This window comes from Bos taurus, chromosome 23 (genome assembly GCF_002263795.3).
Source record: "Bos taurus isolate L1 Dominette 01449 registration number 42190680 breed Hereford chromosome 23, ARS-UCD2.0, whole genome shotgun sequence".
Lineage (NCBI taxonomy): Eukaryota > Metazoa > Chordata > Mammalia > Artiodactyla > Bovidae > Bos > Bos taurus.
In genome coordinates, this window is record NC_037350.1 from 7,053,471 (window position 1) to 7,079,646 (window position 26,176).

The following is a 26,176-nucleotide window of genomic DNA, read 5'->3' on the forward strand; positions in this document are numbered from 1 at the left end:
ATCTAGAGCAGAGATATAAAACATTTTTTAAAAAAAGGGAATTGAAGAAGACATACTGTAAAGCCACCAAGTTAAAATGGCAGATAGAAACACAAGGGAAAAGGAAGCAATAGAGATCAGAAAACAAAAGATAAAATAACAGTATTGTGTCCTCATCTATCAGTAATCACCCTAAATGAAAATAGGTTGAATCAGCCAATCAAAACACACCACTGGTAACCACTTCTCTGTTCATTGTATCTAAGCATTTATTTTTGTTTGATATGTTTTATTTATTTTGTTTTGCTTGTTTTTGCATTCCACATATTATGAGTAAAGTCATACAATATATATCTTTCTCTATCTGACTTATTTTACTTGGCATCATACCCTCAAGGTCCATCCATGTGGTTGCAAATGGAAAGACTTCACCTTTTATACGGCTGACAGCACTCCACTGTATAAATATATATGTATACACCACATACCACGTCTTGTTTTAATCCATTCATCTGTGGGTGGGCACTTAGGTTGTTTCCATATTTTGCTATTGCAAATATTACTGTGATAAACACGTGGATGCATATATCTTTCTGAGTTAGTGTTTGCATAGTCTTTGGAGGAGGGTGAGATGGGTAAAGGGCATCAACTGTATGAAGGTGAATGGAAACTAAATTTCTGGCATGCTCTAGTGTACACAGAAGTAGAAATATAAGGTTTTAATGTAAAACTTATATAGTGCTATAAATTAATGTTCATTTCAGTTCAGTTGCTCAGTCATGTCCGATTCTTTGTGACCCCATGGACTGCAGCACACCAGGCTTCCCTGTCCATCAGCAACTCCCGGAGCTTACTCAAACTCATGTCCATAGAGTCGGTGATGCCATCCAACCATCCCATCCTCTGTTATCCCCCTCTCCTCCTAAATTAATGTTACCTCAATAAAAAATAAATTTAAAACAAGGAAAAAAATCTATAATTTACTAAAACATTAAATTGTACATGTAGAAAGAATGAAATTGTGGTAAGCTAATTACACCTCAGAAGATTTGTTAGAATAATCTTTTTTTTTTAAGAAAGAGTCTACCTAAGCAAGACAGAAGACCTAGAAGACATAAATAAAAATATGTCTTTGAATAAAAATTAAAAATATATTTGCATGGATAAAATAAGTTTTAAAGAAATAAAGCTCAGGAAAACTTTGTAACACATAAGGCTGACAATTGGATTAACTTTCTTATCATCTAAAATTGCCAACAAATCTATAAATAAATAAAAATAAACAACAGAAAATTGGTCAAAGATCTAGACTATTTACAGATGATAATATATCAAAGGCCATTTTTTATAATCTTGAATGGCAAATAACCCAATAGCCTGCATACCAGAGACATTTGTGATTGTTCTGTTACTTGAATAGTCCAGCGGTTTTGTTTTTGTTTTTCAATGTTTACAATTATCCAGTTTTAGAAAAGAGAGACTTTAATGCCTGGTTACTTGTTTTATGCTGTAATCTAGTTTATTTTATGTAAAATGTATATTGAATGCTTTCCTTTTTTATACCTGCCTTAAATAATTTGGCAATCAGAATTAAAAAGGTTTTTTTTATATATTAAAAAAAAGATATTTACTGAAACACACCAATAATCAAAAACATGTAAATTCAGATAGCGATATGATGAAATATTTCTCCCCCAAATTGGCAAATGTTGTAGTCTGGTTTTGTAAATAAAGGATTTAGAAGATTCTGTGAGAATGGATTCTCTCATATATTATTAGTAACATCATGAACTTGGTTGTATCTATGGCTCAGATGGTAAAGAATATGCCTGCAATGCAGGAGTCCTGGGTTCAATCTCTGGATCAGGAAGATACCCTGGAGAAGGGAATGGCAACCCACTCTAGAAATCTTGCCTGGAAAATTCCATGGACAGAGGGATTTGGCAGCCTACAGTCCCTGGGGTCGCAAAAAGTCAGACACAGCTGAGCAGTTAACACAGTCATTAAAATTAAGAGTGCAAATGTTGCGTGATTGACAACAACAATAAAATCCACATCTATATCTGCTATGTTCTGAATGTTTGTGCCTCTACAAAATATGTCTATTGAAACCTGATCCTTAATGTGATGGTATTAGGAAGTGGAGCCTTTGGGGGTGATTAGGTCTTGAAAGTTGAGCCCCTATCAGTTCAGTTCAGTTCAGTTGCTCAGTTGTGTCTGACTATTTACAACCCCATGAATTGCATCACGCCAGGCCTCCCTGTCCATCACCAACTCCCGGAGTTCACTCAAACTCATGTCCATCAAGTCAGTGATGCCATCCAGCCATCTCATCCTCTGTCGTCCCCTTCTCCTCCTGCCCCCAATCCCTCCCAGCATCAGAGTCTTTTCCAGTGAGTCAACTCTTTGCATGAGGTGGCCAAAGTACTGGAGTTTCTGCTTCAGCATCATTCCTTCCAAAGAATACCCAGGACTTATTTCCTTCAGAATGGACTGGTTTGATCTCCTTGCCATTCAAGGGACTCTCAAGAGTCTTCTCCAACACCACAGTTCAAAAGCATCAATTCTTTGGTGCTCAGCTTTCTTCACAGTCCAACTCTCATATCCATACATGACTACTGGAAAAACCATAGCCTTGACTAGACGGACCTTTGTTGGCAAGGTAATGTCTCTGCTTTTGAATATGCTATCTAGATTGGTCATAACTTTTCTTCCAAGGAGTGTCTTTTAATTTCCTGGCTGCAATCACCATCTGCAGTGATTTTGGAGCCCAAAAAAATAGAGTCTGACACTGTTTCCACTGTTTCCCCATCTATTTCCCATGAAGTGATGGGACCAGATGCCATGATCTTTGTTTTCTGAATATTGAGCTTTAAGCCAACTTTTTCACTCTCCTCTTTCACTTTCATCAAGAGGCTTTTGAGTTCCTCTTCACTTTCTGCCATAAGGGTGGTGTCATCTGCATAACTGAGGTTATTGATATTTCTCCCGGCAGTCTTGATTCCAGCTTGTGCTTCTTCCAGCCCAGCGTTTCTCATGATGTACTCTGCATATAAGTTAAATAAGCAGGGTGACAATATACAGCCTTGACGTACTCCTTTTCCTATTTGGAACCAGTCTGTTGTTCCATGTCCAGTTCTAACTGTTGCTTCCTGACCTGCATATAGGTTTCTCAAGAGGCAGGTCAGGTGGTCTGGTATTCCCATCTCTTTCAGAATTTTCCAGAGTTTGTTGTGGTCCACACAGTCAAAGGCTTTGGCATAGTCAATAAAGCAGAAATCGATGTTTTTCTGGAATTCTCTTGCTTTTTCCATGATCCAGCAGATGTTGGCAATTTGATCTCTGGATCCTCTGCCTATGACATTAATGCCCTTATAAAGGACCAAAGAGACCAGGGTCTTCCCTTCCCACCACCATATGAGGCTACAAGTGAGATGTTGGCAGTTTGCAAACTCAGAAGAGGTTTCTCACCAGCACTTGACCTTGCTGGCACCCTGAACTCAGATTTCCCAGCCTCCAGAACTGTGAGATATAAAATTCTGCTATTTATAAGCTACCCCACTTATAGTATTTGGTTCTGGTGGCCTGAAGGAACTAAGACAATATCTGTCTTAAAGGAACAATCCTACGTGAGCCTAAAGAAACCTCTACTCGAATGTTTGTTGCACCAGGGTTTGGAGTAATAAAATTATTTCAAAATTCTAAGAGAGAAACTTATAATCATGTCTTGATTATAAATATTCTGTATGTTAAAAATTATAAAATATGTTAAATACTGGTGTATACCCCTTTGGGTAGTCAGATAATCCCAGATTTCCATCCTAGTTAAAAACATTCTAAATAAATTCTCACATATGTGCCCAAGATGACATATTAAAAATGCCATTGAAGAGAAAAGAACAAGTCTTAATTTTCAGAGAAAGAACAGATGAATTGTGGTATAGCCATGCAAAGGGATAATATGCCAAGTGTTAAGTGGATGAAGGTAGGACTAGCCAGCCTGGATAGCAAAAAAAAAAAAAATCATAAAGTACAAAAGCCCCAGAATACCCAAAGCAACCCGGAGAAAGAACAAAACCAGAGGTATCACACTTCCTGATTTCAAACTATAGTAAAAAGTTATAGTAATAAAAATAGTATAGCCTGACATTAAAATGGACACACAGACCATTGAGACAGAATAGAGAGCCTGGAATTAAACCCTTGGATGTACAGTCAACTAATATTTGACAAGGGAGCCAAAAATATCCGACGGAGAAAGAATAGTGTCTTTAAGAAAACATGCTGTGTAAACTGGAGTAACACACCAAGAAAAGTAGAAGAAAGGAAATGATGTCAGTAAGAGAGGGAATAAGTAGAATGGAGAATAGATATATAGAGACTTCCCTGGTGGTCCAGTGGTTAAGACTCCAAGCTTCCAATGCAGGGGCACGGGTTCAGTCCCAGGTCATGGAACTAAGATCCTACATGCCATCTGGTGTGGCAAAAAAAAAAAAAATTGATTCTTGTTTGATAGCAATAAAGGATTTGCAGTTAATTTTAAAAGAAAATAGATGTATAATAAAGAAAATCACAAAACTAGAGTTTTCTTTCTTTTTTTGATGATCCACCTGCAAGACTGACAAGGAAGAAAAATCCAACTTGCAAATTATTACCATCTATAATGAAAAGATGCCATTCCTACAGATTCTACAAATATTAAAAAGATGCTAACAGAATATAAAGGATTTTGTGCCAGGAGATTGGACATTTTAGATGAAATTCTTTGAAAACCCCAATATTTCATGACCTAGTTCTGTGTAAGTCATTACACTACTCCTTCCATTTTCAGTTATGTTTGAAATGTTCCATAATAAAAAAATTAATAAATAAAAATAAAATTTCCACAGCTACTTTCAAAAAAATTACCCTAAAACTTCTACAGCTATTTGGACTTCCCTGATGGTACAGTGAATAAGAATCTGCCTGCCAATGCAGGGGCCATGGGTTCAATCCGTGCTCCAGAAAGACTTCATGTGCCTCAGAGCAACCAAGCCCTAGTGCCACAAGTACTGACCTGGCGCTCTAGAGACCGAGCTTCACAAAAAGAGAAGCCAGGACAATGAGAGGCCTGCGTGCACAGCTAGAGGATGGCCCCAGCTCCGTGCAGCTGGAGAAAGCCCACACACAGTGACAAAGACCCAAGCAACCAAAAATTAATTGATTAGTTATTTTTAAACTACAGCCATGTAGTGATTTTTTCACAGTCCTAGAGTTGACTGAACGTAGTAGGTGGTTTTCACAGAAGGTCCCTCATGTGGCTGCAGTCAGGTGGCAGCTGGGGCAGGGGTCTCCTGAGGCTCCCTTGGGATGTGGAGACAGCCTCTCTCTCAGCAGATCCAGCGCCTCTAACGTGGCCCATGTGGTCCCACCAGCAATGAAGACAAGTTCTCACCTGGTGGCTCAGCACTTCCGAGAGGAAAGTAAATGCCCCAAGACTTCTCCAGATGTAGTCTCAGAAGACGTGTGGTGTCCTCTCCACCACATTCTCATGGTCTGAGCTCAGCGCCGGTCCAGATGTAAGGGGAGGTGGCCATTTCCCTTTGTTTTCTGCGGGTTTTCACTTCTCTGATTAGACTTATCCTTTGGCTAAAGTTTTTCCACAGACAAACAGCAGGCTGAGGACATAGGGAGGAGGGGACAAGGACCACCCTCCACTTCAAAAACCTACCAAGTGTTTCAATCTTTCTGGAACTTATTTTATTAATGGTTAGAGTGTGCATTTGAATGTTAAGTCGCTTCAGTCATGTCTGACTCTTTGTGAGCCTATGCACTGTTGCCCACCAGGGCTCCTCTGTCCGTGGAATTCTCCAGGCAAGAATCCTGGAATGATTTGCCATTTCCTTCTCCAGGGGATCTTCCCTACCCAGGGATTGAACCCACATCTCTTGCATCTCCTGCATTGGTCGGTGGGTTCTTACCACTAGTGCCATGGGGGAAGCCCAATGATTAGAGTAAGTGCCATGGTAAATTTTCTCAAAGAGACATTCAAATGACCTAGTCATGTTTATTGAAAAGACCATCTTCCTCCCATTGCTCTGCAGTGCCACCATAGACCAGAGCATTTTCTTTGAGAGAGGATCTGGTTCTAGAATTTCTATTTTATTCTGTTTTCCTATTCATCTTCACCCAAGCAAACATCACACTATGTTGATTAATATACCACAATTAGCATAGCCAATACAGCACAACATAATCTAACAAGGCTTTTGTTATGTTGTACTAATTTTCTACCAGGTTTGTTCTTACTTTTGAACATTTCCTAGGTGATTCTAGGCTATAAAATATATGTTCAAATTTTAAATTTAGTTTTACAATCTTCACACATACACATCCAGTCCCATCACTTCATGGCAAATAGATGGGGAAACAATGGAAACAGTGACAGACTTTATTGTCTTGGGCTCCAAAATCATTGCAGATGGTGACTGCAGCCATGAAATTAAAAGTGACTTGCTCCTTGGAAGAAAAGCTATGACAAACCTAGACAGCATATTAAAAAGCAGAGACATTACTTTGCCAACAAAGGTCTGTATAGTCAAAGCTATGGTTTTTTCAGTAGTCATGAACAGATGTGAGAGTTGGTCCATAAAGATGGCTGAGTGCTGAAGAACTGATGCTTTTGAACTATGGTGTTGGAGAAGACTCTTGCAAGTCTGTTGAACTGCAAGGAGATGAAACCAGTCAATCCTAAAGGAAATCAAGCCTGAATATTCATTGGAAGGACTGATGCTGAAGTTGAAGCTCCAATACTTTGGCCACCTGATGCGAAGAGCTGACTCATTTGAAAAGATCTTGATGCTGGGAAAGATTGAGGGCAGGAAGAGAAGGGGACAACAGAGGATGAGCTGGTTGGATGGCATCACTGACTCAATGAACATGAGTCTGAGCAAACTCCAGGACATGGTGAAGGACAGGGAAGCCTGGCATGCTGCAGTCCATGGGGTTGCAAAAAGTTGGACATGACTGAGTGACTGAACGACTGAACAACAACAGCTCATAAACACACCTTCACATACACAGAGACCAAAGGAAAAAGCAGAAGAAACAATCAAGCAAACAAAAATCCTTACCTTGATTTTCAGTGAAAATTTAATTGAATGTAGATTAATTTAGAGGTAACTAGCATTTAAAATACTTACCCTTACCATCTCTGATCTTTATTGTCATCAATTACATGGGTTCACTGACTTGTCCCAATGATGTTTTGTAGTTTTCAGTATAGAAGTCTTACTCATATCTTGTTAGGTTTATTCCTAGATATTTGATATTTGGGATTGCTACTCTGAATGATATCATTGTCTCAGTTTTGATCTTCATTTCTGGTACAACATAATAGAGTTGGTTTCCTATATATTGGCCTTTTATCCAACAAAACTATTAAATCTGTTAGTTTGTCTACTATTTTTATTTTCAAAGTGTAGGAATAAATTAAGAGTAAATAATGACAATTTTACCTCCATTGCAACCCTTATAGCTTTATTTTTCTCTTCACTTTTCATTGTCTACCATCTCTAGTATTCCAGATATCAAGAAGAAGATTTTAAATATTTTGCCATTGAGTCTGACGGGTGCAGCAGAGTAGTCTTCTTAGATTGAGAAAATTTCTCTTGAGTACTCATTCTTTAACAAGAGGTTTAAATTTTTAAAAATGAAGAACAGAGATTGAATTCTGTTTAATAATTCTATCTATAAAAACTATTTTATAATTCTGTCCACATGGTCAATATGCCTTTCTCCTCCTTTAGTTAACACATTAACGGAAGTCCTCATCAGCGTAATAAAACAAGAAAAAGGAGTCAGTGCTGTGTTATATTGTGAGATCTGACATTTGAACTGCAGCCAAGACCTCCTCAAGCCTCACAGGGCCCCAGACTGTGAGTTCCTTCTCTACTTTCACTAGGCTTGTCTCTCTACCCAGCTACTTCCCGTCAACCTGAACAGCTGAACTGCCCTTGCTTCTCAGTCTAAGGTTTCACATCCCGATGAGCTAATGAAACTATTCTGACAAACCAAAAACATCCTTCCATAAAATCCAGGGGGACCCCATTATCTGGTTACTGCAAAGGTTGTCTTCCATAGCTCCTACTTATTCACTGTGTTCCTGAGTGCAGCCTCCATGTGCCCCTATGGAGGGAGTCGTATCCTCAGGCTGAGTCTACATAATAAACTGCTATCAATTCATCTGTCCATTTGGATGTTGTGTGTTCAGCCATCTCATACTATTAAAGGTGGGGGACCCTCCTTCATGTACAGAACGAAGAGGAAGTGATCATAACACACGCATATCAGAAATAAATTGTGTGTGCATGTGTGTCTGTGCATGTGTCTGTGTATGTTAGTCACTCAATTGTGTCCAAGTCTTTGCAACCCCGCGGACTATAGTCTTCCAGGCTCCTCTGTCCATGAGAAATCTACAGGCAGGAATACTGGAGTGAATTGCTACGCCCTTCTCCAGGGGATCTTCCCGACCCAGAGATCAAACCCATGTCTCCTGCACTCCAGGCAGATTCTTTACTGTCTGAGCCACCAGGGAAACCCCTAAATAAAATTATACCTATCCTCATTTGATATAATGGCCCACACAAAAATTTCCAAAGAATGCCCAACCCTTCATAAAAAGTTCTATATAACTAATAATGGATTTTATCAAAAGTGCAATTTCAAAATCAATTTAAAAAATCAACATGTATGTCTATATATGGCAATGAAGACATAAAACAAAAGTTAAAAATAAAATATTTACAATAAGACCAGAAAGAGAGACTTAAGTATAACTAACAGAACATGTGAAGAACTTGTACACTGAAAGGCTGATGAAAGAAGTCAAAGATATAAATAAATGGAAAGTGTAACCATATCTATCAGCTGGAAACCTGAACACAGGAAAGATGTCAATTCTTTCCCAAGTTGATATCCTGGTTTAATGTAATTTTAGTCCAAGCCCCAGCAAAATCTTTAATAGTTGTAGAAAACTTATTCTGAAATATTTATGAAAAAACATATGAATTAGGATAGATAAAACAAATCGAATGAAGAAAAATAAACATGTGAGACATTTATTTCCAAGTATAAATGATGTTTAACCAAATTTAAAACTATTTTATAGCTAGAGTGATCCAAACTAATGGCTATTTTGGAAGGATGGGTACTTAGATCAATGAAACAATATAAAATCCAAGAATAGATCTACAGCAGCTCACTTCTGACAAAGGAGGTGAAAAATCTCTGAAAACTATAAGAGGTTCAGTAAATAAATGAAAAGATATACCAAACTGATGAAATTAGAAGAATTAATAGTGTTTAAATGTCCATCCTACTAAAGTAATCAACAGAATCAATGCAATCCCTATCAAAATTCCAATGGCATTTTTCACAGAATTATAACAAATATTCCTAAAATTTGTAAGGAAGTACAGAAGATGCTGATTAGCTAAAGCAGACTTCAGAAACAACAACAAAGCTAGAGGCATCAAGCACCCTAATTTCAAACTATATTGCAAAGCTATAGTAATCCATCTATTTCCCATGAAGTGATGGGACCAGATGCCATGATCTTCGTTTTCTGAATGTTGTGCTTTAAGCCAACTTTTACACTCTCCTCTTTCACTTTCATCAAGAGGCTTTTGAGTTCCTCTTCACTTTCTGTCATAAGGGTGGTGTCATCTGCATATCTGAGGTTATTGATATTTCTCCCAGCAATCTTGATTCCAGCTTGTGCTTCTTCCAGCCCAGCGTTTCTCATGATGTACTCCGCATATAAGTTAAATAAGCAGGGTGACAATATACAGCCTTGACGTACTCCTTCTCCTGTTTGGAACCAGTCTGTTGTTCCATGTCCAGTTCTAACTGTTGCTTCATGACCTGCATACAGGTTTCTCAAGAGGCAGGTCAGGTGGTCTGGTATTGGAAACAGTGTCAGACTTTATTTTTTGGGCTCCAAAATCACTGCAAATGGTGACTGCAGCCAGGAAATTAAAAGACGCTTACTCCTTGGAAGGAAAGTTATGACCAACCTAGATAGCATATTGAAAAGCAGAGACATTACTTTGCCAACAAAGGTCCGTCTAGTCAAGGCTATGGTTTTTCCTGTGGTCATGTATGGATGCGAGAGTTGGACTGTGAAGAAAGCTGAGCGCCAAAAGAATTGATGCTTTTGAACTGTGGTGTTGGAGAAGACTCTTGAGAGTCCCTTGGACTGCAAGGAGATCCAACCAGTCCATTCTGAAGGAGATCAGCCCTGGGTGTTCTTTGGAAGGAATGATGCTAAAGCTGAAACTCCAGTATTTTGGCCACCTGATGTGAAGAGCTGACTCATTGGAAAAGACTCTGATGCTGGGAGGGATTGGGGGCAGGAGGAGAAGGGGACGACAGAGGATGAGATGGCTGGATGGCATCACTGACTCAATGGACGTGAGTTTGAGTGAACTCCAGGAGATGGTGATGCTGGGAGACAGGGAGGCCTGGCGTGCTGCGATCCATGGGGTTACAAAGAGTCGGACACAACTGAACAACTGAACTGAACTGAACTGAACTGATAGTAATCCAAACAGTATGCTATTGGCATAAAAATAGACATATGGAACAATGAAACAGAAATTAAACCTACACATATAGTCAATGAATTTATTTTTTTTTAAGTCAAGACTATACAATGGGGAAAGGACAGACTCTAATAAATTATTGGGATATTGGGGAAATTGGAAAGTTGCATGCAAAGCAATAAAAGTTGATCACTAACTTAGACCATACAAAAAATTAACTCAAAATGGGTTAAATACTTGACTAAAGATCTGAAGTCATAAAACTCCTAGTTGTTGTTGTTCAGTCCCTAAGTCTTATCCAGCTCTTTGTGACACCATGGACTGCAGCACACCAGGATCCTCTGTCCTTCACTATCTCCTGGAATTTGCTCAAATTCATGTCTATTGACTTGGTGATGCTATCTAACCATCTCATTCTCTGCTGCCCTCTTCTTTTGCCTTCAGTCTTTCCCAGAATCAGGGTATTTTTTTTTTCTCCAATGAGTCAGCTCTTCTCATCAAGTGGCCAAAGTATTGGAGCTTCAGCTTCAAGGTCAGCCCTTCCAATGAATATTCAGGGTTGATTATCTTTATGAATGACTGGATTGATCTCCTTGCAATCCAAGGGAATCTCAAGAGTCTTCTCCAGTACCACAGTTTGAAAACATCAATTCTTAGGCTCTCAGCCTTCTTTGTGGTCCAACTCTCACATCCATACATGACGACTGGAAAAACATAGCTTTGACTATATGGACCTTTGTTGGCAAAATGATGTCTCTGCTTTTTAAAACACTGTCTATGTTTGTCATAACTTTCCTTTTGAGTAGCAAGTATGTTTTCATTTCATGACTGCAGTCATTTTGGAGAGACTTTGAAGCCACAGTGATTTTGGAGTCCAAGAAAAAAAAATCTGTCTCTTTTTCTCCTTCTATTGGCCACGAAGTGATGGGACCAGATGCCATGATCTTAGTTGTTTTGAAAGTTGAGTTTCAAGTCAGCTTTCCCCTCTCCTCTTTCACCCTCATCAAGAGGCTCTTTAGGTCTTCTTCACTTTCTGCCATTAAAGTGGTATAATCTGCATATCTGAGGCTGTTGATATTTCTCCCAGCAATCTTGATTCCAGCTTGTGATTCATCCAGTACAGCATTTCACATGATGCACTCTGCACAGAAGTTAAATGAGTGGATTGACAATATACAACCTTGTTTTCCTTTCCCAGTTTTGAACCAGTGGCGTTGTTCCATGTCTGGTTCTAACTGTTATTTCTTGACCCGCATTCAGGTTTCTCAGGAGACATGTAAGGTGGTCTGGTATTCCCACCTCTTTAAGAATTTTCCACAGTTCATTGTGATCCACACAGTCAAAGGCATTAGCATAGTCAGTGAACCAGAAGTAGATGTTCTTCTGGAATCCCCTTGCTTTTTCCATGATCCAATGAACACTGGCAATTTGATCTCTGGTTCCTCTGCCTTTCCTAAATCCTGCTTGTACATCTGGAAGTTCTTGATTCATGTACTGCTGAAGGCTAGCTTGAAGGATTTTGAGCATAACCTTGTGAAATGAGTGCAATTGTATGATAGTTCGAACATTCTATCATTGCTCTTATTTGGGTTTGGAGTGAAAACTGACCTTTTCCAGTCCTGTGGCCACTGCTGAGTCTTCCAAATTTGCTGACATATTGAATGCAGCACTTCAACAGCATCACCATTTAGGATTTTAAAGAGCTCGGCTGGAACTCCATCACCTCCACTAGCTTTGTTCATAGTAGTGCTTCCGAAGGCCCACTTGACTTCATACTGCAAAATGTCTGGTTCGAGGTGAGTGACCACTCCATCATGGTTATCCAGGTCATTAAATCTTTTTTCGTATAGCTCTTCCATGTGTACTTGCTGGTTCTTCTTCATCTTTTCTGCTTCTTTTAGGTCCTTACCATTTCTGTCCTCATACTCATCCTTGCATGAACTATTCCCTTGATAATTCCAATTTTCTTGAAGAGATCCCTCATCTTTCCCATTCTATTGTTTTCCTCTATTTCTTTGCTTTGTTCACTTAAGAAGACCTTCTTAACAATTTGATGTATGGCAGAAACTAACACAATGGTGTAAAGCAATTATCCTTCAATTAAATATAAATTTAAAAAAAGTTTAAAGGCCTTGTCTCTCCTTGCTATTCTCTGGAACTCTGAACTCAGTTGGATTATCTTTCCCTTTCTCCCTTGCCTTTCACTTCTCTTCTTTCCTCAGCTATTTGTAAAGCCTCCTCGATCACCTCTTTGCCTTCTTGCATTTCTTTTTCTTTGGGATGGTTTTGGTCACTGCCTCCTGTACCATGCTATGAACTTCCATCCATAGTTCTTCAGGCACTCTGTCTGCTAGATCTAATCCCTTGAATCTAATTATCACCTCTACTGTAAAATCACAAGGAATTTGATTTAGGTCATACACAAATGGCCTAGTGGATTTCTGCCGGGAGCCAGCATGTGAGTCCCCACCCATGACAAGGTCATGTGAGAGAGGTCTGGTGGGCAAGGCGAGCCAGAACTCGAGGGGTGCCTCTCTGGGCCTGCCTGAGTGTCTACCCCAAAACCTGAGCCTCTGTTTTACTGCTTCATGACTTTCACCAACTCCTCTGACAGTCACGAGGGGCTATCCCCAACCACTCTTATCTGTAAGGAAAGCAACTTAAAGCTCTAGTTAACAAGTCTCCAGGGTATAATAAGGTGTGTTCCAATTGTGATCCCCTCAGAAAGCCTTCTAACCTGCCTAATAGGTTTCCAGACTCCTATAGCTACGCCTGTGATTGTTTGCAGACTCCCAACCATGTGAGGCACAAGGAGACTTAGTTATTCTAACAGTGCAGAGCCTCTCGGGGAGTTAGAAATTGTTAAAAATAGAACTAATAGAAGATTTCTTTGTTGAGTTAATGCCTGCTGCCAAGTTTCCATATTCCTTGCCCACTGTGTCCCTGGGAGTATATTGATTGATATTGTTGGTATATAAGACATATAAGCAGAAGCTTTAATGTTAATAATAACCCTAGACCCTTGAGCTAATAAATTCTTCCCTTAATTACCCCCACGACACTCTTGCCCTATAGGAATGCAACTCTGTTTAGTGCTTTAGGGGAGTGGTACTAAACTCTAAGAAAAGTCACCTTTGGAGAAAATAAGTTTTTCTGGTTGACTAATTCTTATCAGAAGAAAAATGTTAGCAGGTCTCCTGACCAGATGATGTAAATCACCCAAAGCCTTTGTATTTGCGATAATGATTCAGGTCTGCTGACCTTACATGACTTTGCATCCCCCATTATCTTCTATGGACAACTTGAGGTATAAAAGTCCCTGCTAAAAATAAAGCTACGGACCCTGCTCACTAAGCTCCGTCTCCCCGTGTCGTTCTTTCTCGTCTCCTTTTCTTTCCTTTTGTCTCTACTCTTTCTTCAGGCCAAAGTAATTGGAGCGTGGGGGTATATTGATTTCCCATGTAAACCAATTATAATTAGGCCTCTGATTCTCTCCACTGACGCTATCCCTTTAAATCACCGAAGCCGTCATCCTGAGGGAATCCCTGGATCCAACCGGGGCTGGACTCCGGTAGTTTTCACTACTTTCTTCAATTTAAGCCTGAATTTTGCAATAAGGAGCTCATGATCTGAGCCACAGTCAGCTCCTGGTCTTGTTTTTGCTGACTGTATAGAGCTTCTCCATCTTCAGCTGCAAAAAACATAATCAATCTGATTTCAGTATAAAATTCCTGGACAATAACTAAAGGGAACATAATTTATACCTGTCTTGGCGATGATTTTTAAGATTTGAACCAAAAACAAAGGCAAAAAATCTAAAAATAAACAAGTGGAACTATTTCAAACTAAAAATTCTCTGCACAGCTAAGGAAATCATCAATAAAAGGAAACACAATCTCCTAAATAGAGGAAAGTATTTGCAAATGATATGTCTGATGAGAGGTTAATATCCAAAATATATAAAGAGCCTTTATAGCTTAATTTTTAAAATTTCATTAAAAATGGGTCAGAGGATCTGAATAAATATTTTTACAGAGAAGACGTACAGATACCCAACAGGTACATGAAAAGGTACTCAACATCACTAATTATCAAAGGAATTTAAATCAAGCCACAATATGATATCATATCACCTCAGGCAATGGCACCCCACTCCAGTACTCTTGCCTGGAAAATCCCATGGACGGAGGAGCCTGGTAGGCTGCAGTCCATGGGGTCGTGAAGCGTCGGACATGACTGAGCGACTTCACTTTCACTTTTCATTTTCATGCATTGGAGAAGGAAATGGCAACCCACTCCAGTGTTCTTGCCTGGAGAATCCCAGGGACGGGGGAGCCTGGTGGGCTGCCGTCTCTGGGGTTGCACAGAGTCGGACATGACTGAAGTGACTTAGCAGCAGCAGCAGCAGCACACCTATTAGAATGGCTTTTATCAAAAAGACAACGAATAACAATGGTTGGCAAGAATGTGGAGAAAAGTGAACACTTGTGCACTGTTGGTGGGAGTGTAAATTTGTGCAACCACTATGAAAAACCCTATGGAATTTGCTGAAAAAATTAAAAAGAGAACTACCTATGACCCCCCCAATTCCACTTCTTGGTATTTGTCTAAAGAAAATGAAAAAACTAAATTAAAAAGATATATGCACCCCCATGTTCATTGCAGTACTATTTATAACAGCCAAGATATGGAAGCAACCTAAGTGCCTGTCAATGGATGCATGGATAAAGAAAATGTAATATAGAAACATCCACTTCTGCTTTATTGACTACACCAAAGCCTTTGACTGTGTGGATCACAACAAACGGTGGAAAATTCTCAAAGAGATGGGATTACCAGACCACCTTACCTGCCTCCTGATAAATCTGTATGCAGGTCAACAAGCAACAGTTAGAAATGGACATAGAACAACAGACTGGTTCCAAATAGGAAAAGGAGTACATCAAGGCTGTATATTGTCATCCTGCTTATTTAACTTATATGCAGAGTACATCATGCAAAATGCTGGGCTGGATGAATCATGAGCTGGAATCAAGATTGCCGGGAGAAATATCAATAACCTCATATATGCAGATGACACCACCCTTATGGCAGAAAGCGAAGAAGAACTAAAGAGTCTCTTGATGAAAGTGAAAGAAGAGAATGAAAAGTTGGCTTAAAGCTCAATGTTCAGAAAACGAAAATCATGGCATCCAATCCCATCACTTCATGGCAAATAGATGGGGAAACAATGGAAACAGTGGCAGACTTTATTTTGGGGGCACTCCAAAATCATTGCAGGTGGTTACTGCAGCCATGAAATTAAAAGACACTTGCTCCTTGGAAGAAGAGCTATGAGCAACCTAAACAGCATAATAAAAAGCAGAGACGTTACTTTGCCAAAAAAAGGTCCATATCATCAAAGCTAAGATTTTTCTGGTAGTCATGTATGGATGTGAGTTGGACCATAAAGAAAGCTGAGTGCTGAAGAGTTGATGCTCTTGAACTATGGTGTTGGAGAAGACTCTTGAGCGTCCCTTGGAGTGCAAGGAGATACAACCAGTTCATCCTAAAGAAAATCAGTCCTGACTATTCATTGGAAGGACTGATGCTGAAGTTGAAACTCCAATACTTTGGCCACCTGATGTGAAGAGCTGACTTCTTGGAAAAGACCCTGATGCTGGGAAAGATTGAAGGTGGGAGGAGTAGGGGACAACAGAGGATGAAATGGTTGGATGGCATCACTGACTTGATGGACATGAGTTTGAGTAAGTTCCGGAAGTTGGTGATGGACAGGGAAGCCTGGGGTGCTGCAGTCCTTGGGGTCACAATGAGCTGGACATGACTGAGTGACTGATATGAACTGAATAAAGAAAGATAAGACAGCAGAGATAGATACACATACAAGAAAATATTACTCAGTCACCAAAAAGAAAAACAAAAGAAATCTTGCCATTTGAGACAAGAATGGTCCTTGAAAATATTATGCTAAGTAAAACAGGTCAAATAAAGAAAAACAAATGTTGTGTGATTTCGTTTATGTGTGGAATCTGGAAAAACAAACCAGAGAAGGCAATGGCACCCCACTCCAGTACTCTTGCCTGGCAAATCCCATGGACGGAGGAGCCTGGTGGGCTGCAGTCCATGGGGTCGCTAGGAGTCGGACACAACTGAGTGACTTCACTTTCACTTTTCACTTTCCTGCATTGGAGAAGGAAATGGCAACCCACTCCAGTGTTCTTGCCTGGAGAATCCCAGGGATGGGGGAGCCTGGTGGGCTGCCGTCTCTGGGGTCGCACAGAGTCGGACACGACTGAAGCAACTTAGCAGCAGCAGCAGCAGAAAAACAAACAAAAATGAGTTCATAGATACAAAGAACACATTTCTTGTTGCCAAAGACAACAAGGTGTGGTGGGCAAAATAGGAGCAGAGGATCAAAAGACAGAAACCTTCAGCTATAAAGTTAAAAAGCCATGGAGATGTAATGTATAGCATGGTGACTATAGTTAATAATACTGTATTGTATATCAGAAAGTTGTGGAGAGAGTAGGTCTTAACAGTTCTGATCACAAGGAAAACAGTGTTTTGATCATGTATGGTGAGGGAATTTAACTGCTCGTTTTGGTGATCGTTTTACAATATATACAGATATTGAATCCTTACTTTGTACACTTGAAATTAATAAATTTTAAAAACTAGAGAGTATCCTTTGAGAAAAAAAATTTCATTTTAGTCAGTGTCCAAATGAAAAACTACCATCCGAGGCACAAAAACATCTAGGAAGTGGTTAAATGTGTGATGGATGGATGAGACAGACGGGCAAGCAGAAAGTCATAGTAACAGATCTTCCTACAACCTTCCCTGACAACCGCGCATGCACACACACACACACACACACACACGCACACGCACACACCCCTATTGTCTATTACCTTGTAGCAGGACTTTGCCTGGGTTTCCTGTGCTGTTTCTGTGGTCTCTTACTGTTTGGTGGTGTTCTGATCTTATGTATAAAAAATTCAGCCTCTTAAGTGAATGAAAAAAAATAAAAAATGAAAATAAACATAGGTGAAATCTAGTATTACTGAAAAAAACAGTATTTTGTCTGCTGCTAGCATCTCAAGAGATTTCTGCAAAATAGAAAGTAGGTTAGAATGATATGATGAAAATCCGGTTTTCTAACACAGAAAGTGGGAGGCTTCCTGGTAAACGGGTAGATTCTGAGTAGACCCAGAAATATCTCCTAGTCCATAAAGGCACATGTTAAAGGAGACAGTGGAGCGTGAGACCACAGGTAGTTTCGAATACACACACCAGCAATTCTAGAGTTGACTCTGCACAGGTGTGGAGCCCCGCGTTAGACCTCAGAGCCTACAACTAACGGGGACAATTCTCTTTGACATGTACCTTGTTCACAAATTTCAGTTTAAAACAGATCATAAAATGCACACCAAGCAGAAAAATATTAGGGTAGGAAAAAAAAGGTGGGGCGTTTATTGACTCCTACTAGTAAAGATCTTTTTGAGGAGAAGTTTAATCCAAAGTGTAGGAGGTAAGCTCCATGAAACTGGAATTTTCTGTCAGAGTGTTTCTCCTTTCATTTATACAATGGAAGTTCCTTCTGCTCCCTTTTGAATCTGTGCCCTTGTGTGCAAGTTGCTCGGTCGTGTTCAACTTTTTGCGACCCCGTGGGCTGTATGCCCATGGAATTCTCCAGGCCAGAAGACTGGAGTTGGTAGCCTTTCCCTTCTCCAGGGGATCTTCCCAACCCAGGGATCGAACCCAGGTCTCCCGCATTGCAGGCGGATTCTTTACCAGGGAAGCCACAAGCTTCTTTCTTTAGGATCTCTCAAAACCGTTCAAATTTTCTTGCTACAAGCTTTACTCTTTGATGATTCCTCCTATGTATGATATCCTTCTGCTCCCTTTCGAATCTATGCCCTTAGATAATTCAAAACAAGGGAGTTTTCCAGGCTTCTTACAGGTCTCTTCCTAAAAATGCTTCAGCTGGCAACTGAGGTGTCAGCTCAGGGAATTTCTCTGATGGGCTGAGACACGATAGAGCAGGGTGAGGCGTGGACTGCTCCAACATGATTTCTTCCAGCAGTTCTCTTTAGACCACCTTCCGGGAGAGGCACCACTTGGAACAGCCACTCCTGAGGATACCCTTGGAGGAGGAGGAGGATGAAGAAAGCTCTGATTCTGAGGGCTCTCACTCTGGCCACCATGATGAGCCCCTATGGAGGTGAAGACATCGTGGGTGAGTGTACAGTTGAGGGGTGTGGGTTTACAATTGTGAAGAATTTTTTAAATTTTTATTTTATATTGGAGTATGGTGGCTCAGATGGTAAAGAATCTGCCTGCAATGCAGGAGACCCAGGTTTGATCCCTGGATTGGGAAGATCCCCTGGAGAAGGGAATGGCTACCCACTTCAGTATTCTTGCCTGAAGAATTCCATGGGCAGAGGAGCCTGGTGGGCTGCAGTCCCTGAGGTCACAAAAAAGTCCGACATGACTTAGCAACTAAACAACTATATATATATATATATATATATATACACACACACACACGCATCTTCTTTATCCATTCATCTGTCAGTGGACATTTAGGTTGTTTCCATGTCTTGGCTCTTATAAATAGCGTTGCTATGAAATAAAGGTGCATTTATCTTTTTGCATTATAGTTCTTTCTGGATATATGCCCAGGAGTGGGATTGCTGGACCATATGGCAACTCTATTTTCAGATATGCATTCTAAATAACAAAGAGTTGTGTGTATGTGTATGTGTGTGAAAGTCGCTCAGTTGTGTCCAACTCTTTGAGACCCCATGGACTAAAAAGCAATATAATGCCAAAGTATAGCATGATTTATTATAAGTATAACTTCAAATTTGATTGTTTGCTTCAGAAATTTGGGTAATGTTGGTGGAAAACCTAGGAACTTAAAATAGGTTAGTCTCAGCTTGTCAACCCAAACTACCAGTCCTGTCACCTCCAGCCAACAAAGCTCTAAAAAGAGGATAAAAACAGATTAATTTTAGTTAATCAGCCCCCTCAGCTCCTCCATTCTGTATTCACAACACCTTCTTGAAGGTGGCTTATTCCACTAAATTTCAGTCTCCTGTCCAAAACTTTGTCCTACTGTGTCATGGGCATTGACAATGGTTATTGAAACCCAAAGGGTGTGGGGGGTCAAGGAAAAGAGAAGAGGAATGGAATGGAATCTTCAGAACATTTCCTAATCGTGATTCATGAAGTCAACAAATATTTAGCGAGGTATCAAGCACTCCTCTGGGCATAAAGCAAGATTTCTGGGAATGCCCTGGTGGTCCAGGGATCAGGACTCCACGCTTCTACTGACGGGGGCACGGGTTCAATCCGTGGTCAGGGAACTAAGATCTCTCATGCTATGTGGCACAGACAAAGAACAACAACAAGTAAAGATTCCTATCCACGGGAAACTCATGTTCTTATAATCAGACAGATAACTTTAAAAAAAAACACATTTCATAAGTAAATAAATTCCATAGTGTGGTAAGAATGAGATAGGTGCTATGAGAAGTAAGAGATTAGGTGATTAGAAATAAAATTATGTAATCATTATCTAGGGCTTCCCCAGTGGCTCAGGGGTAAAGAATCCAGCTGCAATGCAGGAGACACAGATTTGATCCCTGGCTCAGGAAGGTCCCCTGGAGGAAAGCATGGCAACCCATTCCAGTAGTCTTGCCAGGAGAATCCCGTGGACAGAGGAGCCTGGTGGGCTACAGTTCAGAGGGTCGCAAACAGCAAGACATGACTGAAGAGAGTGAGCACGCACACAAGCATTCATCATTAACTTATTTACTGCAATCTTACTATGTGCCATGAACCCTTCAAGTTACTAGGGATACAGAGTGAATAAGACAGCGTCTCAGCACCTCATGGCGTGTACATCACCATCCCTAACCCTAGGATAGAAAAGACAGAAATAGGAAGTGGTATCGGCCCAGGCCAAATATGAACCTACACTCCTACACGGACCATTTCTCATGTGTTTTTGTTTAATCCAATTCTTTCCCCGCCCCTGTATCCTGCGTCCCTGTTCTTATCTTTCTGCTTTGGCGTGGCCACACACCAGCTGACCACGTGGGCACTTACGGCACAAATGTCTACCAGACGTACGGCGCCTCTGGCCAGTTCACGTTTGAATTTGATGGAGACGAGCTCTTCTACGTGGACCTGGGGAAAAAGGAGACTGTCTGGCGGCTGCCCGAGTTTAGCAATATCACCAAATTTGAAGTTCAGAGCGCCCTGAGAAACATTGTTATGTCAAAAAGAAATTTGGACATCTTGATAAAAAATTCCAGCTTTACACCTGCCACCAGTGGTAAGTGTGGCCTCTCTTCACGGCATCTACCTCGTGTTCCTGGTCTCTTTTTCCTCCCCCGGGTAGCTAGTCTTCCCCCTCCCCGACACTCTAAATTGCTCCCCCTTTCTATTTCATTTCCTGGCAAATACCCAGTCCTCGGCTACAGATTTAATCTTGAAATATCCCTCCCCTGAGTTCCAAGAACCCACTCCTTGCAGTAGTTCTAAAAGAGGATATTCTCAAGCTCTTGGCCTAAGTAGCCAAGTAGTACCTCAGCCCTTGTCTCCTTTGAAGAAATAATTCAGCAAAGAGACCAAGCTTGTGAAATCGAGACAGTGTTTATTAAAAACAAGGTACTTGTGGAAGAACTCATAAAAGAACTCAGAGTTTGGAATTTGTTTTTTTTAACATTTTTTAATGGGCCTCAAAATCCTGTGACGGATTTTTTATCGAGCTGTTTCCATTAGAAAGTACTGATTTTAAAAACTAATAACTGAAAACTGCCACACACAAAGCAAATGGTCCGTAAAAGATTCTCCTTTCCTTCTGAAGTTTTTACAATGTATTGTTATTATTAACCAGTCTTTTACTATTAAACGTAAATGGCGAATCACTCCAAATAGACTGAGTTGCACACAGTAGCGAGGATTTAGCTTGCTTATATGGGGGCAGTTTTCTGGGCTGTCTCGGGCCAGTCATCTCGCTTGTGCCCATTTTTCACCTGACTCAGGGTTCTTCCTGATGGGCATGCATCTGTCAGCCAAGGTGGATTCCGGCGCCAAGGTTTCTGGGGGGTTGGCAGGACATCTTCTGGGCTGGCATCTCCTTCCTCCTTTGTCCTCCCTAGACTGAAGGCCTCTTCTGCACATGCATCAGGCTGGGAAATCCCCTTGACCACGAGAACGAGGAAGCTGTGGTCACTTTGTCTTTCACCTAATCAGGGCCCCATGCTCCTGCTGGTATCGTGTCTTGAAGCATCAGCAGGAGACCAGTTGCAGCTGCTCAGCCCGTGGCCCATCTGTCTCCTAGCTCTCACACACCGACCCACTCTGCCCTGTGGATTCCCAGCAAGAAGAACGTGTTCTAAGCTTCATAGTGACCCTAAAGAAGAAGACAGTTCAGAAGAGAATTCGCAGCACAGTTCAGAGGACAGTTCGACATCTGTAGATAAAGATGTCAGCACCAGTTCTGAAGTCACTGTAGAAAGCACTAATCTTCCTCATTCAGAAGGTGGAAGAGCCAAGGTCTAAGTTTTGGACGGTCCTACCAGTAAAATAATAATAATGATGATCAATATATAATATAAGAAACAGGTGAAAATAAAGGGAGGTTATGGCTGACTGTAAAGTGAGTCTGAAGGACATAGGAAATAATACGCTAACAGCTGGGGAGATTGTGCACGGGGTGGGGAAGCCTCCCCTAAACTGATTAAGGAGCAGAAGGCACAGTTGTCAGAAATTCCAATCCATCTTTGGTCTTCATTGTAGAAATCCCTGAAGTGGCTGTGTTTCCCAAATCCTCCGTGGTCCTGGGGATTCCCAATACCCTCATCTGTCAAGTGGACAACATCTTTCCTCCTGTGATCAACATCACTTGGTTTTACAACGGACACTTTGTTGCAGAAGGGATCGCTGAGACCACCTTCTACCCCAAGAGTGACCACTCTTTCCTCAAGTTCAGTTACCTCACCTTTCTTCCCTCCAGTGAAGACTTCTATGACTGCAGAGTGGAGCACTGGGGCCTGGAAGAGCCCCTCGTCAAGCACTGGGGTACGTGCATTCCCAAACCCACACCCTTCTCCACATCCAATCCACCTGCAGACAGTGTCCTTCCGAATCCGGCCTCCGGACTCTGAGACTGAATCAAATCCTGGAGACAGGGTTTTGGGTGAAGTAGAAAGAACAGCTTTATTTCTTTGCCAGGCAAAGGGGGCCCCAGTGGACTACAGCTCTCAAAACTGTGTGTCCCCACCCGGAGGGGGTAGCAAGGAGTTTTATAGTAATGGCATGATAAAGAGGGTATGACCAGCTCCTGAACATTCTTCTCATGTTGACAGCCAGTCTGGGGTCAGTGTGTCGTGGGCAGCATATAGTTAATTTCTCCACCGGTTGGAGATTTCAACAACTGCCAAACAGCTCAAAGACAGTGCTGTGTGTATCCCTTGACGGGGAACCAGGACCCTGCCCCAAGACCACTACAGTTTCTTAACTGCTCCTCCTGTGTCTCCACATCCCCTCCCTTCCCTGAATAACATCTGTTTGAGCCTGCCTCTTGAACTCAGAGAGGTCACGGAGGCTGAATGAAGCCCGTTTCCTGCAAACAAGAAACGGGGAGACACAAAAAGGCTTTTGTGCACAGGAGCATCACAAGACCCTGCTCAGTATCACTTTGACCCTGTAAGTCTTTTTGTTCTCAGAGCCTGAGATTCCAACCCCTACATCAGAGCTGACAGAGACTGTGGTCTGTGCCCTGGGGCTGGCCATGGGCCTCATGGGCATCGTGGTGGGCACTGTCCTCATCCTCCGAGTCCGGTGCTTGGGTGCTGCCTCCAGACGTCGAAGGGCCATGTGAGTCATGGCCTGAAAGATGGGAAGGTAAGGATCAGATCTAGAAAGATGGCACTTCAGGCAGGGAAGGCAAGGGTGGAAAATTGGCATCCAGGATACATACATGTGTTTGAACAACTGTGGGCAAATTGGAGATGGGTTGACGTTGGGACAGAGTTACTGCCAAAATCTTGGTTTTCTCTGCCCACCGATGCTGAATAAAAAATACAGAGACAGAGTTTGGAGAGATAGAAAGATGGCTTTAGTCGGCTGCAGGAAGAACACAGCAGAACACAGCAGGCTAGTGCCCTGCGCGATGGGGAATTGGAGGGGACCATATAGCTGGGGCTCACAGTCTGAGGTCTGTGATCAGGAACAAAGTAGTGAGAGTCTTGCATTCTTCTTTATTGTTTCAAAATAGTCAGAACTGGCTTCAAGAAACTGGATAATTGGGTCCGTTTGTCTCTGATTTATAATATTGCAGCCCTCTTTCTGCAATGCAAAATGCTACAAGGGGTGGTCTGCAAAGGGAGCACTGGGAAGGTAAGCGCCAGGTGCAGGATGGAATTTGCATAGGGTTAAGGGGCAGTGGGTACCGGATATAATTTACATAGTGTCAGGTTCCTTCTGTGAGATACAGGCTACAGTTTAGTAACAGTGAAAGGAAAGCCAGGAGTGATTAACTCTTTCAGGTCTGTTTATGCTTCTTCTCTCATCTGTTCACTGTTCCCTTTACTTGTTCTCAGGAGAGGAAAGTCTTCATTTCTGTTTTCGCTGCAGCATCAGGAGCCCAGGACCATCAGCCTCATGCTGTTTGGTGTTTCAGGTGATCAGTCTTTACAAGAAAAAAAAGGCCTGGTTCAGACTCCAGTTCCCTGTCTTGACCTTGACTGAGACGTGCTCCTTGTTCCACTTCATCACAGAGCTCCTTCCACGCCCTCCTGCCCTCCCTGCCGGGGTGGACTTTATGGAGGAATTTTCCTTCGAAGATCACTGACCCTTATGAATTCTCCCAACTTAGTCTTTGATTCATTGACTACCTGTCACAGAGAGACCTGGATTGTTCCACCCAGCCGCCTAGTTCTTGGTCACCCTAATCCAACATCTGTTCCAAACAAATAAGTAAATCTTGCACCAAGAGATTGTCTTGCTAAGTGAAGTAAGTCAGAAAGAGAAAGACAAATGCCATATGATATCACTTACGTGTGGAATCTAAAATATGACAGAAGTGAACCTACCTATGAAACAGAAGCAGGATCAGGAACATAGCGAATGGACTGGTGGTTGCCAAGGGAGGAGGGGGATGGGAGAAAGCTGGACTTGGAGTTTGGGATTAGCAGATGCAAACTGGTCCATGTAGAATGGATAAACAACAGGGTCCTCCTGTGTAGCACAGGGACCTATATTCAGTATCCTGTGATAAACCATAATGGAAAATGACCACAAGAACATATACAGATGTATGTATGTATAACTGAGTCATTTTGCTGTATAGCAGTAATTAAGACAACATTGTAATTCAACTATACTTCAATAAAAAGAAAATTTTAAAGAAGACAAATCTCTTTCTAGGGTATTTTTGTTCAGTGTGTCCATTTTCTCTGTTCCTAGGGCTAACTCCTGTATAAGCATGGAAGCCCCTGTGTTGGAAGGCTCATGGAAATCTCAGCTCCATGGAACCTGTTTCTCAAATCACGTTAATACCACGCAGCCAAGTGTGAAAATGATGTTCTTAAATGGGGACCTTTTTTCCTCCCTAAACTTCCTCTTTGCTCTCTCTCTCTTCTTACATTAAGTATCAATGAACATAAAGCAAAATTTCTCCCCTCAGTGCAAAGTGTTTATATCTAACATGCAAAAAAGTGTGTGTGGGGGGGGGGGGAATGGTGCCAGTGTTCAAGAGTTTAATTTTAAAAGAGAAGTCTAAGTCTGTGCAGGAGACCAGACATTGAAATAAAATCTTTTAAACATCAAAACTGGATTTTGAGAGTGCAAAGTCAGAAACATGGATCCGTGAAGGAGGCAGAATGATGTAAATCTCTCCTCCCCATTTTCATCCTGATGAGACAGAAAGTCTCCAGGTAGGAATGAGACAGAGCGTAGAAGTGAGAATGATAGAATAAGATAATGCTTTCTGTATCTCAGAAAACGCCCCGCACTTTCTCTTATCTGGGTTAATATCAAGGAGAAAGGAGAGACTGGCTAACAGGCCCAGAGCAGGGGCAACCTCTCTGCCCTGTAGGTAACCCCATTTAGCAATACTGTAAGTACAATGTAAATGCACTCCACCCTCAAGTTCATAAATTATGTAGTTTTTTTTATTTTTAATGTATTTTATTTTCAGTTGTGCTGCACGGCATGGGAGATCTAAGTTCTCTGACCAAGGATTGAACCCATGACCCTTACAGTGGAAGTGAGAGTCTTAACCATTGGACACCCCGGGAAGTCCCAAAATTAGGTTTATTAACATACTATCTTTAATTGGTGTTGTTCTATTTTATGAGACTTTGTAAATAGACTGAGATTTCGGTAATGTATTAAGACCACCCTATTTCAAATTTTTATGCAATATAATCCTTTAGTAACCACAAAATGGGCTGTTGAGAGTGCCGGGGTCCAGCCCCTGTGGATCCAAGGAATTCGAAGGGGAGACGGTTTCGGCGATCAGGAAACCATAGCTTAATTAAGTGTTAATTAGAGATATAAAGAGTGGTTAAATAGGGATAGCTCAGTGAAAAAAT

At 41.3% G+C, this 26,176-nt stretch overlaps 1 protein-coding gene across 1 annotated transcript; it reads left to right on the plus strand.

Annotated features, from left to right (window-relative positions):
* The first annotated feature begins 18,617 nt into the window (after positions 1-18,617).
* Positions 18,618-24,505, plus strand: BOLA-DYA (major histocompatibility complex, class II, DY alpha). Its single transcript, NM_001012678.1, is given in 5 exon segments — positions 18,618-18,801; positions 20,659-20,907; positions 22,377-22,658; positions 23,306-23,483; positions 24,182-24,505. Coding segments are annotated over 4 exon segments (762 nt in total). The 5' UTR covers positions 18,618-18,725; the 3' UTR covers positions 23,461-23,483; positions 24,182-24,505.
* Positions 24,506-26,176: the final 1,671 nt, after the last annotated feature.